Source organism: Aegilops tauschii, chromosome 7, assembly GCF_002575655.3.
Source record: "Aegilops tauschii subsp. strangulata cultivar AL8/78 chromosome 7, Aet v6.0, whole genome shotgun sequence".
In the NCBI taxonomy this organism is placed as follows: domain Eukaryota; kingdom Viridiplantae; phylum Streptophyta; class Magnoliopsida; order Poales; family Poaceae; genus Aegilops; species Aegilops tauschii.
The window spans coordinates 38,498,403-38,513,340 of NC_053041.3; the positions used below are offsets into that span (position 1 = coordinate 38,498,403).

Consider the following 14,938-nt stretch of genomic DNA (forward strand, 5'->3'; position numbering starts at 1 on the left):
CTTCTGCTCTTCAATGCGTCGGGGCCGGCGGCGACCATGGAGCAGGGGCGGCAGAGAGCAAGGGGCACTCGGGCGCAAGAGCGGCGCTCGATCGGGACCATGGGAAAGGGGGGCTCACTTCGAGGGGGCGGCGATGGCAGGAGTCCGGCGACGAGGACGGCGGGCTCGGGGCGGCACGCGGTGACGGGGACGGCGGTCTCGGGACGGCAGGCGGCGACAGGGACGTGGAGGGGTGGGCTCGGGGAGGCACGCGGCGACGGGGACGACGAGGACGGCGGGCTGAGGGATGCCGGCGACGAGGACGGCGCGGGCTCGGGGAGGCGACGGCGTTGGCGGTGGCGTAGACGGCGACGAGGAGCGCGCGAGCGATTTGGGCAGCCCGGCGGCGGGGGCAACTGGCGAGGGAGGCGACGGAGATGTGAAATTTTCACAAGTCCTGGTTATATAGCAAGGGCATTGGTCCCGGTTCGTGGCACCAACCGGGACCAATGCCACCCTTTAGTCCCGGTTGGTGCCACCAACCGGGACCAAAGGTCCCTTTTCAGCAGCGCAAAGGGCGGGAAGCGGCGGCCTTTGGTCCCGGTTGGTGGCACCAACCGGGACTAAAGGGGGGGCATTGGTCCCGGTTGGTGCCACGAACCGGTACCAATGCACCCCTTTAGTCCCGGTTGGTGGCACCAACCGGGACCAAAGGCCTCTTGCTGCCCGCGTCGCGGCCAAAAGTTTAGTCCCACCTCGCTAGTTGAGAGGGGCTCGGAGTGGTTTATAAGCCCCGCTGCGGCTGCTGTCTCGAACTCCTCTCTATAGCAGGCTTCTGGGCCTAACTTTGGCGCGCTGCCCGTTTAGCCTCCTAGCCCTTCTGGGCCTGTATTTGCAAACCTGAGGGTTGGAAGGCTAAGCGGGCAGCGCCCCAACAATTTTTTTTTGCTGTATTTAGTTTTTTTGTTTTCTTTTTTGCTTTATTTATTTTGTTTTGTTTCTACTTACAACAAAAAACTTATTTATTTTATTTTATTTTGTTTCTAATTAATTATTTATTTTACTTTATGATAATTCTTTTTGCTATTAAAGTTTCTATCAAAAAAAGTTCTTTATGAAATTTTTTTTGCTGTATTTAGTTTTTTTGTTTTCTTTTTTGCTTTATTTATTTTGTTTTGTTTCTACTTACAACAAAAAACTTATTTATTTTATTTTATTTTGTTTCTAATTACTTATTTATTTTACTTTATGATAATTCTTTTTGCTATTAAAGTTTCTATCAAAAAAAGTTCTTTATGAAAATTCTTTTTGCTTTTAATGATTTTGAACAGAAAATACTTCGATAATTTTAGTTGCATCAATTTTATATGATTTTAGTTTCAATAATAATAGAGGTTTCTTATAATGTTTTGAACAGAAAATACTTTGTTAATTTTAGTTTCATAAATTTTATTAAAGTTTATTTTATTTTGTCGGAACACAAGAAGTCCGGAGTTGTAATAAGTTATTAAAAATAAAAAAGAGGCGCAATGCTCGTTGATTTGCTTCAAGCCTTTCGGAATAGTGTAGACTGCACTGCACATAGCTCCATGCAGTCTACCTTATTCCTCAAGGCTTGAAGCTAAGCAACGTGAGCATTGCGCCTCTTCTTCATCGTCTCTGCACTCAGGGCTTATAAACCGCTCGTAGTTCCTCTCAGCTAGCGAGGTGGGACTAAAAAACTGCTTAGTAAGAAACTCTAGTACCGGTTCGTGCCACGAACCGGTACTAAAGGTGCTCGTGGGGCCACAGCCTCATTAGTACCGGTTCGTGGCACCAACAGGGACCAAAGGGTGGAATTGGTCCCGGTTCGTGCCACCAACCGGGACCAATGGCCTTGCACAGCGGCGTGGTGGTGAGTTTAGTCCCACCTCGCAAGCTGAGAGAGAGCCGCACCTGTTTATAAGGTGCGGTGCGCCTGAGCTGTCGAGCTCCTCTCTAAAGCAGGCTTACGGGCCTAACCTCTCTGTACATGCATGTGGGCCTACTGGGCCTTCTGCGGGCCTGAATCCTGACCCATGGATGGGTTTCTAATCGTATTCAGGCCGTGGTGGCCCAGTAGGTGGCATAATTTTTAATTTTTGGCCTGTTATTTTTCATGCATTTACTAATTATTTTGAGCTATAAGACCCTAAAATTGAAAAGCATTTCAAATGAACTCTGAGAAGGTTGAAAGTTGGCATGGTATCATCATTTCATCCACATAGCATGTGCAAGAAAGTTGAGAGGGTTACGGCAAAAACTAGATGCACTTCTTGTACAAAACGGACAATGATATCATACTCGTCTATTACAAAGTTGGCATGGTATCATCATAATAGTTGCGGGAGAAAGTCTTCACTTTTTCTTCGCTTGTGTCATTTGCTTATTGCGCCGTAACCATGGATAATCTTCATCGTTTATCAGGATGCTTGGGTCAGCCTTGACTTTGAAGGGAGGAATTTCATGAAACTTTTCATAATCTTCAGACATGTCTGTCTTGCCCTCCACTCCCACAATGTCCCTTTTTCCTGAAAGAACTATGTGGCGCTTTGGCTCATCGTATGATGTATTCCCTTCCTTATCTTTTCTTTTCCTCGGTCTGGTAGACATGTCCTTCACATAGATAACCTGTGCCACATCATTGGCTAGGACGAACGGTTCGTCAGTGTACCCAAGATTGTTCAGATCCACTGTTGTCATTCCGTACTGTGGGTCTACCTGTACCCCGCCTCCTGACAGATTGACCCATTTGCACTTAAACAAAGGGACCTTAAAATCATGTCCGTAGTCAAGTTCCCATATGTCCATTATGTAACCATAATATGTGTCCTTTCCCCTCTCGGTTGCTGCATCAAAGCGGACACCGATGTTTTGGTTGGTGCTCTTTTGATCTTGGGCGATCGTGTAAAATGTATTCCCATTTATCTTGTATCCTTTGTAAGTCAATACAGTCGAAGATGGTCCCCTGGACAACGAGTACAACTCATCACAAACAGTGGTGTCACCTCTGAGACGTGTTTCCAACCAACTGCTGAAAGTCCTGATGTGTTCACATGTAATCCAGTCGTCACACTGCTCCGGGTGTTTGGAGCGCAGACTGTTCTTGTGTTCATCGACATACGGGGTCACCAAGGTAGAGTTCTGTAGAACTGTGTAGTGTGCTTGAGACCAAGAATGCCCGTCCCTGCATATTATTGAGTCCCCCCCTCCAAGCGTGCCTTTTCCAGTCAGTCTCCCCTCATACCGCGATTTAGGGAGACCTATCTTCTTAAGGCCAGGAATGAAGTCAGCACAAAACCCAATGACATCCTCTGTTTGATGGCCCATGGAGATGCTTCCTTCTGGCCTAGCACGGTTACGGACATATTTCTTTAGGACTCCCATGAACCTCTCAAAGGGGAACATATTGTGTAGAAATACGGGCCCCAGAATGACAATCTCGTCGACTAGATGAACTAGGACGTGCGTCATGATATTGAAGAAGGATGGTGGGAACACCAGCTCGAAACTGACAAGACATTGCGCCACATCACTCCTTAGCCTTGGTATGATTTCTGGATCGATCACCTTCTGAGAGATTGCATTGAGGAATGCACATAGCTTCACAATGGCTAATCGGACGTTTTCCGGTAGAAGCCCCCTCAATGCAACCGGAAGCAGTTGCGTCATAATCACGTGGCAGTCATGAGACTTTAGGTTCTGGAACTTTTTCTCTGGCATATTTATTATTCCCCTTATATTCGACGAGAAGCCAGTCGGGACCTTCATACTGAGCAGGCATTCAAAGAAGATTTCTTTCTCTTCTTTCGTAAGAGCGTAGCTGGCAGGACCTTCATACTGCTTCGGAGGCATGCCGTCTTTTTCGTGCAAACGTTGCAGGTCCTCCCGTGCCTCAGGTGTATCTTTTGTCTTCCCATACACGCCCAAGAAGCCTAGCAGGTTCACGCAAAGGTTCTTCGTCACGTGCATCACGTCGATTGAAGAGTGGACCTCTAGCTCTTTCCAGTAGGGTAGGTCCCAAAATATAGATTTCTTCTTCCACATGGGTGCGTGTCCCTCAGCGTCATTCGGAACAGCTAGTCCGCCAGGACCCTTTCCAAAGATTACGTGTAAATCATTGACCATAGCAAGTACATGATCACCGGTACGCATGGCGGGCTTCTTCCGGTGATCTGCCTCGCCTTTGAAATGCTTGCCTTTCTTTCGACATTGATGGTTGGTCGGAAGAAATCGACGATGGCCCAGGTACACATTCTTCCTGCTTTTGTCCAGGTATATACTTTCAGTGTCATCTAAACATTGCGTGCATGCGTGGTATCCCTTGTCTGTCTGTCCTGAAAGGTTACTGAGAGCGGGCCAATCGTTGATGGTTACAAACAGCAACGCGTGCAGGTTAAATTCCTCCTGTTTGTGCTCATCCCACGTACGTACACCGTTTCCATTCCACAGCTGTAAAAGTTCTTCAACTAATGGCCTTAGGTACACATCAATGTCGTTGCCGGGTTGCTTAGGGCCTTGGATGAGAACTGGCATCATAATGAACTTCCGCTTCATGCACATCCAAGGAGGAAGGTTATACATACATAGAGTCACGGGCCAGGTGCTGTGATTGCTGCTCTGCTCCCCGAAAGGATTAATGCCATCCGCGCTTAAACCAAACCATACGTTCATTGGGTCAGCTGCAAACTCAGCCCAGTACTTTCTCTCGATTTTTCTCCACTGCGACCCGTCAGCGGGTGCTCTCAACTTCCCATCTTTCTTACGGTCCTCACTGTGCCATCGCATCAACTTGGCATGCTCTTCGTTTATGAACAGACGTTTCAACCGTGGTATTATAGGAGCATACCACATCACCTTCGCAGGAACCCTCTTCCTGGGGGGCTCGCCGTCAACATCACCAGGGTCATCTCGTCTGATCTTATACCGCAATGCACCGCATACCGGGCATGCGTTCAGATCCTTGTACGCACCGCGGTAGAGGATGCAGTCATTAGGGCATGCATGTATCTTCCGCACCTCCAATCCTAGAGGGCATACGACCTTCTTTGCTGCGTATGTACTGTCGGGCAATTCGTTATCCTTTGGAAGCTTCTTCTTCAATATTTTCAATAGCTTCTCAAATCCTTTGTCAGGCACAGCATTCTCTGCCTTCCACTGCAGCAATTCCAGTACGGTACCGAGCTTTGTGTTGCCATCTTCGCAATTGGGGTACAACCCTTTTTTGTGATCCTCTAACATGCGATCGAACTTCAGCTTCTCCTTTTGACTTTCGCATTGCGTCCTTGCATCGACTATGACCCGGCGGAGATCATCATCATCGGGCACTGGTTCCTCTTGATCTTCAGCAGCTTCCCCCCTTGCAGCATCATTGGGCACATCGTCTGGTTCCTCTTGATCTTCAGCAGCTTCCCCCGTTGCAGCATCACCGTATTCAGGGGGCACATAGTTGTCATCGTCCTCTTCTTCTTCGCCGTCTTCCATCATAACCCCTATTTCTCCGTGCCTCGTCCAAACATTATAGTGTGGCATGAAACCCTTGTAAAGCAGGTGGGTGTGAAGGATTTTCCGGTCAGAGTAAGACTTCGTATTCCCACATATAGGGCATGGACAACACATAAAACCATTCTGCTTGTTTGCCTCAGCCACTTCGAGAAAATCATGCACGCCCTTAATGTACTCGGAGGTGTGTCTGTCACCGTACATCCATTGCCGGTTCATCTGCGTGCATTATATATAATTAAGTGTGTCAAAAACCATTACAGAACATCATGAATAGATAATTAAGTGACCAAATTAATAGAAGTTCATCATCACATTAGAACCAAAGTACATACATAGTTCTCATCTAACAACATCTATATAGCTCTCCAGAGCATCTAATTAATTAAACCATACATTGAAACTATGTAAAACATTTCAATGCGAAAACAAATGCGATCATAATCGCAACCAAGGTAACAATTGATCCAACGGCATAATGATACCAAGCCTCGGTATGAATGGCATATTTTCTAATCTTTCTAATCTTCAAGCGCATTGCATCCATCTTGATCTTGTGATCATCGACGACATCCGCAACATGCTACTCCAATATCATCTTCTCCTCCTCAATTTTTTTTATTTTTTCCTTCAAATAATTGTTTTCTTCTTCAACTAAATTTAACCTCTCGACAATAGGGTCGGTTAGAATTTCCGGTTCAACCACCTCCTAGATAAATAAAATCTATGTCACGTTGGTCGGTATATTTGTCATAAACAATAAATGAACCAAATAGTTATAAAAAGATAATATATACCACATCCGAATCATAGACAGGACGAGGGCCGATGGGGGCGGATACCAAAACCATCGCACTATGTAATAAGAAGGAATAATAAAAGTAACAAAATTAGACAAGTAACTATCTAAAGTAAGAATTTTTTTTTCCTTTCAGAAAGAAGATAAGAACAAGAGGCTCACCACGGTGGTGCTGGCGACGAGATCGGCGCGGGCGATCGACGGCGGTGAAGACGGGGACGGGACATGACGGACCGCTAAACCTAGAAAAATCTCGTGGAAAATGGAGCTCGGAGGTCGAGTTTCGAGAGGACAAAGATTAACTAGTGTGGCTCAGACATTTCGTCGAACACCTCATGTGCATAGGAGGTGAGCTAGAGCACCCAAATGCCCTCCCCTCGCCGGCCAAAAAAACAGAGCACTCTGGAGTGCTCTGCTGTGGCGATGGGGTATATATAGGGAACTCATTGGTCCCGGTTGGTGCCACGAATCGGGACCAATGCCCCCTTTTGTCCCGGTTGGTGGCACCAACCGGGACCAAAGGCCTTGTGCTGGAACTGGCGCGGTGCGGTGGGATGTTTAGTCCCACCTCGCTAGCCGAGAGGCTTCGACAGTGGTTTATAAGCGCAGCTGCGCTGACCACTTCGAGCTCCTCTCAAATGCAGGCTTACGGGCCTATTCTGTCACTATTTGCCTGTGGGCCTACTGGGCCTTCTGCGGGCCTGAATCCTGGCCCATGGATGGGTTTCTAGTCGTATTCAGGCCGTGGTGGCCCAGTAGGTGGCATAATTTTTTTCCTCTGTTTTTTTTCTCTTTTGCTTTATTTGTTTTGTTTTGTTTCTACTTACAACAAAAAACTTATTTATTTTATTGGGAGAGGGAGGTTCCTCGTCTCTGCTTTGTGTCAGCTCGAGCTTGCCACGCGTAGTGCATCACTTCTGGACGCTATCCCCGCTGGAGTGCTACTAAGGTAGTGATAAGTTTAGTTCATCTACTTTACTTTCTACATAGAGTTAGTGGTTATCTGGTAAAGTTACAGTCGCGAGGCATACCGCCTCGGGTTTTTTCGCTTTATGTCTGGGTAGATGTTGTTCGGCTGCTGAATTTACATTTTTAATAATATATTATTGTATGGATCGGCCGCATTATCCTCCTTTTAAAAAAAAGACTTTTCTTTCTACATGCATGCAACTAAGGCTAATGTTCTCATGTAATCCCTGGCTAGGTCGATAGTATCATGTAATTGGTGTTGCTTATGTTTCATCATGAATTTTGCCTTCTACTCAATCATCTCATGGAACATCAGAGGACTCCGTGACTGACAAATGTGTGGATATCTTCTATGAAAATTATCGTCCATTCGGCGTTCCATCATGGTCATTCAGGACACGAAGCTCTCAAACCCACAAACAGTCAAAATACACTCATTCCCTCCACGTTTTTTTAGATGCACATGATCACCTCGCTGCGATTGACTCCATTCGGGGCATTCTTTCCACTGTTAACACTGGATCATTTTCTCTATCAAATTCTTGATAGATTCGCCCTTCTCACAGGTTTAGCCATTGACTTCAACAAAAATGACTTTAGTCTACATCCATTCAGACATAGATATCTCCCCTACCATTGCCGCTGCTATGAACTGCACACAACGAATCTTCCCACTAATCTACTCAGGCTTGCCACTGTCTGTCTGTCTCCCACCAAAATGCCAATGACTGCCTTTGACCCAATCATAGATTGTTTCATAACTTGTTTTATTTGGTTGGGCTGCCGGGTTCCTTCCGAGAGGGGCTCATCTTACTTTATTTTCTTCTGTTCTTACTTCGCTTGTAATCTAGTTTATGACAGCCTTTCGTCTACCAAAACAAGTCTTACAAAAATTAGACGCTATTCCTAGAGCTTTCTTATGGTCTAACAAGGACTTGTGCATTGGTTCTTAGATGTCTTATCTCTTATGGCTTGGAACAATGTTTGCAAACCTAAGAAAAATGGTGCCATGGCCATAGAAAACCTACACATTCAGCACATATGCCTCCTAAGGAAGTTTTCCTTTAAACTACTACAAAACCCTCATCTACCTTGGGTCCATTGATACCACTCAAACTACTCCCATAACATTTCTCAAAGAACATAGAACCCAGCTTATATCTGGAAAGTGATCAACAAACAACTACCCACCCTCATTGATTGTACCTTTGTCCTAACAAATGATGGTCTCTCTACTTTTTTTGGTTAGAAACTTGGCTTCTAGACAAACCACTTCAAATAGTTTCCCCACACCTTTTTTCACACTCAACAGATGACAAGGTTCTAGTGGCCACTGTCTGGAATGGTGGCTTATTATCTAACCCACGGAACCGTCTTACGGTTGTTGTCGCTCGTGATTTGCATGTTGTCCTTTCACTCTTGCATGATTTCTAGTCTTCTTACCGGACCGCCTTTCCCTTCGAGGAATGCCTACATGATCTTCAACGATGACACGACTATCAACCTCAAGCATGCGTTCATTGGTCCTCAACTGTGCCCATCAAAGTGAAGTTCTTCAGTTGGCTTCTGTTTAAAGAGAGGATGAACAAAAAGGCAACATTGACCACAAGAACATTGCCACAAACACCACTTTCCCTAGATGTGCCGTCCCTTGTGAAGACATTTCTCACCTAGCTCTACTTTGTCCGAACGCTTCACAAGTTTGGATTGATCTGGGACTTCTTCCTGTTCCTGAGTTGCAACAAATATGGAAGTCTAACTGCCACCTGGCCTAGATCCAAACATCTAGCCTTCTGCGGCTCTTTCAGTTCTTTGAAAACGATGGGATTCAAGAAATTCTTTCGTCTTCCATGTTCAATTCCATACGTCCAAGACCACCATTAGAAACACCGTGTTCAACTTATCACTGTGGATATTCAGATTTACGGAAATTTCTATGCATGACGCCGCTATGTCATAGATATTGTATTCTGTTCTAAGCTCTAGTCTCTTCCATAATGTAATGACAAACTATGTGTTTTCGTAATATATTCAGGTGGGGAAGCTCTCCTCCCCGGTTACCATTAATTTTTTTGTTTCACATGTAAATAATTGTAGTGAACATTTCACTAGAGAACGTGATAAGAAGAAAGCTAGATTTTGATATAGAAAAAAAGACACAAGACTATTGATGCATATGAGAAATTGGAGAAATCAACGGATCTTCCACTTGCTATGCACAAGAATGCCAACAAAGAAGGAAAATTGATCGGTGGCATCATGATGGGACTTACTTGGTACTCCGCTCCTACATATAAGATATGATTTTAAGTGAAACTTAATGACAACCAACAAAAGATATAATCATGCCTTCATGGGCACAATCTTCCGGGCATGTGATATATCAATTGTACATGTCCCCTCCTTGTTGTCTCCTTGCTTGGTCTAGCAATATAAATTGCTACTTTGCCAGGCACAACGTTTTGTATAGCACGTAGCATCAACCACTCTTTCTTCCTCAAGGGGAAAAAACTAGCACCAACTACTTCATGGCACAGAAGGCGAAGCTCTTGTAGAAAGACAAAGCATCTAGTTGCTTCCATCCCATAAGAAAACACATTGTTATTCATGTTTGCTTGTTACCACCATAGTTTCTATTTGTCATGGTATAAAACATCATATAGATCGCAGTATTCAGATGTATCGGGTACACGAGGAAATTGGAGACATCAGGAGAGAAGCAACCATTTCTCGACGAATCCGACAACCTAATATCTTCTCAGGTTCTGTAGGCAGTCCAACAAATATGCCTCCTAGTAGCACTAGGTATACAACCATTTCTTGAAAGGCGGTAGGTCCATGAACCTAATTGACAAGGTCAACCAGCTCTTGACGGCTCACATCACCTTGCGGTGCATCAAGAGCCATTGCTCAACCATCTGCACGGAGTTTAGCTCTGTGTAGCGCTTCACGATTGGTGTGGTGAAGCCATTCCTCCTGTTTGAGAGATTGTATCCGTAACTTCCAAAACAATGTCGTGCAGTGTGGTCATTACTTTCTGAAATTTATGGAACATGAATGCCTTTTTTTGCCGGGAGAAACACATGGGGACCTTACATAAATCAAGAATTCATTTTTTTAGCCATATAAATCATGAATTCAATTTTTTTTAGCAAAAAGGGCATCGTCACACGAGACCCCAGGCCCAAAATCATCAACAGAGCCGAACAGGGACTATATAGAAAAGGAAAAATAAATAAACCCGAACGAACCCCCAAAGCCGCAACCCGCAAGCGAAAGAGAGGAAGGAAGAAGAGAAAAAAAAAATGGCATCGTCGGCCCGCGCCGCCGCCTCCGCCGCGAGATCGGCCCTCCGCCGGGCGCCCCTCGCCGCCTCCTCGTCCTCTTCCGCCGCCGGGATCCTCCGCAGGTAGGTTTCTGCTAGGCCGTCCAATCGATCGATCGATGGGTGGGTGGGTGGGTGGCTGCGGGCGCGTGCTCACGTCGAGATTCCCTGCAGGTCGGCGGCGGCGGCTCTGGGGACGCGGATGCCCCTCCACAGCGCGGCGTCGGCGGCGCGCCTGGGATCCTGCATCACCCAAGGTACACCTGCGCATGGCCTCCCGTTCCGCTGGTTGTTAGCTACCATTAGATTGGATCTCGGTTCTCCGTGTGAATGGCTGTGCGAACTGCGGAGTAAAATTTGCGTGATTGATCTTGCTCTGTGAGGTTTCTAGGGTCAGTTAGTATGCCACGAACCGTGTTCATCTCCACTGTTTTTCTCAAATTGATTCCCCTAATCCCTACCAAGAGCAAACTCAATTGCGGCACTACACACTGGATGCATGTTGAACTCTGCAGCCTGCACAATCTTGCGTTGAGGCCTGAGGGGAGGAGTTGGTGATACTGTCTTGTGTTGTGTATGGCTTTGTTGTTGAGCTCAACTGTTAACAAGATGTGAACCTAGAAATAAGAGTGTGATTCCCTGTTGATTCTGCAGGATAGATGAGCATTTTCGTAAGGAAGTGCACCAGTAGTCTGAGGAGAGTTGGTGATAAGCACTTGCGAATTCATGAATAACTATTTAACTGTAATGCTGAACAAACACTTCCTGCTGTAGATTGTTAATCTTATTATCCATGACATTGTTTATAAAGCGACCCGCTTCAGACGCTTAAGCGCGACAAGGCGCCCTGGCAGCGCCTTAGATATTTTCCCGCTTTAGGCGTTTAGGCGCCGCTTAAGCGTTAGAGCGGGTGGTGCTTGCTTTAGGTCGCTTTACCGCTTTATAAACCATGATCCATGAGTGTATTATGACTCCATACATGGCAACCAGATGTCACAAGAACACCTTGAGACCGCTATTCACTAAGTACCTGTTTCTGCTGTTATTCATTTTTCTATCACAAGCTGTTAAACATCTTGTTTTTGGTGAATTTGGGAGATCAGTATCCATTGTCCTCAACTAAGCCATTGCATTAGTTCTTATTCGAGGTTAACAGCAGTATTGTACCAAGACCCATGTGTAAACCATTTGAGTGCCAATGCCAGCGGCTCCGTGAAGATAAGATATTTAGAGGACTTCATAGTAGTAGCTCATTTATTTTGAGATCTTGCATTTCTTGATCTTCATCACATCTGATCATTTAAGAAGGTTGTGTAGTAATGGCAATTGAACTTTGATCAGTGTGGTTATCAGAGTTGCACAGTATTCAGATGCTACTAGTTCACTTCGTAGCAAAATGCGGAGAGAATTATCAGTCTTCATTTTGCTGCAACCCTAATATTGTACCTTAGTTCGAACTTCATACATTTCCATGCCTTTTTTTCTCTCTCTGTGCTCATTGTTGATTAACATTTTCATATTGTATACTCAGATGGCAACAATGCTTTCTCATGGAACTCTAGGCGCATGTTCAGTTCAAATGAGAAACATCTGCCTGCAATATCTGACCCGAAAATTGAGACTGCATTTAAGGATTTGATGGCTGCTAGCTGGAACGAGCTTCCAGGTTCTCTTGTGGAGGAAGCAAAGAAAGCAGTATCTATGGCTACTGATGATAAGGCTGGTCAAGAAGCTTTGGAAAATGTATTTCGTGCAGCTGAAGCATGTGAAGAGTTTAGTGGAGTTTTAGTTACCCTAAGAATGGCTCTTGATGATCTTTGTGGTCTTACGGGCGAGGTCAGTACTTAATCACCTCTCTCCCCTTGTTTATGTTGCTCTTTGCAGAACTGGGGCTCATTTTTCTGCTTCTGCTTACGTCTTACTAACCCTAACTCCTGCAGAATGTGGGCCCCTTGCCTGGTTACTTAGAAGAAGCTGTGAAATCCGCGTATAGCCGATACATGACATATCTGGAATCTTTTGGTCCTGAAGAGCACTATCTACGGAAAAAGGTGGAGAGCGAGTTGGGAACGAAAATGATTCACCTGAAAATGAGATGCAGTGGCATAGGGTCTGAGTGGGGAAAGGTATGTTTCTATTGAAAGTTACTGGTCCTTGGAATATAGTTTTCTTATACCAGTCTCTATTGTAGTCTGTAGAACTCATGTTTGATACATCTTTGTTGTGTGGGTGCTTTGCATGCACTATCATGGTTCATTGATTCTTCTTGTAATGCCGTTTGCTGTAATGTTAGTCCATTGCTTTTTGTGCAAGGTGTTTCTATATACGCGGCATTCTCACGTTATTTTTTGGATGAATTTGTTTCTTCAATTTCTGTTATCACATTTCTTTACTTATGTGTCAATATTATCATTTTATCCCCTTCTCTGTCCAAGGGGCAAAGTATCGAATATCCCAGGCCAGTCACTTGTTATTGGCTTAGGTTGTATATGAGGGAGTTGTATTGGTGATATAGACCAGAAAAGACAGCTGTATCTTACAACCCCATATATATTCAAGTATATATATTCAAGTATGATCATGGTCTTGTTCACCTTTATTTTATTCGTAGAACATAACTAGCTGTGTGTGCTCTTTACCTTTTTTACCAAGTGTTATGCACTTATGCTAACTGTACTAGCTATATACCACAGAAAATTTGCTTAGCAAATGCTCCTTGTCTTGTTTGTAACTACAGACAGATAACCCTGATTACGTGTCGCATCCTAATGACTAATAACACTTTCTCGCTTTCCTCTTGTTAATGATTTAACCAAAATAAGTGCCTGTTTTGTTACCACCAACGTATGTCTGAGGTTCCATATTTTTTTCTCCGGCTACTAAACAGTTTGGAATTAGTCTACATATCGAATAGGCGAGATAGGTTGATTTATATTAGTTCAGACTAGTTTGTAGTACTCAAATTGTTAACTAGTTTCTCTTTCCCGCAACCTTCACCAGAAATTCAGAAAACACAACCATTTTCTGGTTAATTCCTAGCCAGTTGTTTTCTAGCGTTCCCCCATATTCTTCCCTGTACCCAGTTACCTCTAGAAACTGGGCCGTACTGGCAGCTCAGCAATAACCATAAGAGTATGGCTGTTCAAACTTGCCCGCTTATTATGGGGTAAAGGCTCTTCTGCAGTGTTACTGTTTTCTTCGCGCAGATCGAGTGTTGGTCAAGCCATCCTGAGTCGTTATTGCAACCGGGAGATGCTCATACAATTGCTTCTTGATTTTTTTGTCGCATTAAAATGTTTCCTGATGAAAGTGCATGAGATCCTGGACAAGTATATAAGCATGTGTGGATTAATGTCTTCATGCCGGTGTTCCTGCTCAGTTTCATAGCATGTGTGGATCATGTTTTATTCAGCTGATTTCCTGGTCTGAAGTTACTAGACATTGCTGCTTGATTCAGTATATTCATGATGCAATTGTTGTTCCTGCAGATCACCCTGATCGGCACCTCAGGGATCTCAGGGTCCTACGTTGAGATGAGGGCATGATGGAACTCTCTCGTATCAGAACCGTGGCCTAACACCGATGGTCTGATGGGAAGCTGCGTATCAATATCAGAACCAGGTGTTCCGTTTCTTTTTATCTTTCCTCTGTAGCTACCATATGCCAATAACAAGGCAAACGTCAAAACATATGTGCTCTCACTTAAGTAGCTCTCTGCGCCCCAGATTTTCCTGCTGTAATAAGAACATGTCTGTTGAATTTGTTTTGCTGCTCAAACCATGATGGATGGTATTTATTGGGCTTTCAGGATCAGTCTCTAATGTTGAGAAAAAAAAATACTCGAATAGGATTTGTCTGTTTTGTGCATGGTCTGTCTATGTCCCAGTCGCTTGAAATTTTCATTTGTCTCAATCGACTCTGAAAAGCAACTTGGGTTTCCACCTTCCAGAAATCAGCTGAGAATTATCACACCGTTTTGTTTTATTGTATCGACCACCGCTTTGAGGGAATGAGGTTGCGCTCGATTTTTCACGGTTCCTTTTCAGTAAACATGTACTGAAACGCTGGTGAAAGCAATAGCGATGTCTGCATCATGCAAGCAGCCGTTGTATTTTAGGAAGTATTTAGAAGCTGGCTCTTTGCATGACTTACATTAAATAAGTTGCTGCTGCACAACTTATTAAATAAGTTTAGTGCGTCACAGACTCACAGTTTAACAGCAAACTGAGCAAGTAGTACTGTACTAGCAAGGAAAATAGTGAAGCTGTTTCAGCCATGATCGCTCCCCTTCCGTCATATGTTGTGTGCATTGATCTTGGCGGTCATCGCGCCGCCATTTTGAAACT

General features: G+C 44.6%; 1 protein-coding gene across 1 annotated transcript; it reads left to right on the forward strand.

Moving 5' to 3' along the window:
* Positions 1-10,475: 10,475 nt before the first annotated feature.
* Positions 10,476-14,459, forward strand: LOC109774162 (succinate dehydrogenase subunit 5, mitochondrial). The gene is made up of 5 exons (XM_020332877.4): positions 10,476-10,676; positions 10,767-10,849; positions 12,124-12,428; positions 12,533-12,718; positions 14,081-14,459. The coding sequence occupies exons 1-5, from the start codon at positions 10,573-10,575 to the stop codon at positions 14,135-14,137; spliced, it is 735 nt and encodes a 244-aa protein (XP_020188466.1). The 5' UTR covers positions 10,476-10,572; the 3' UTR covers positions 14,138-14,459.
* The last annotated feature ends 479 nt before the right edge of the window (positions 14,460-14,938 follow it).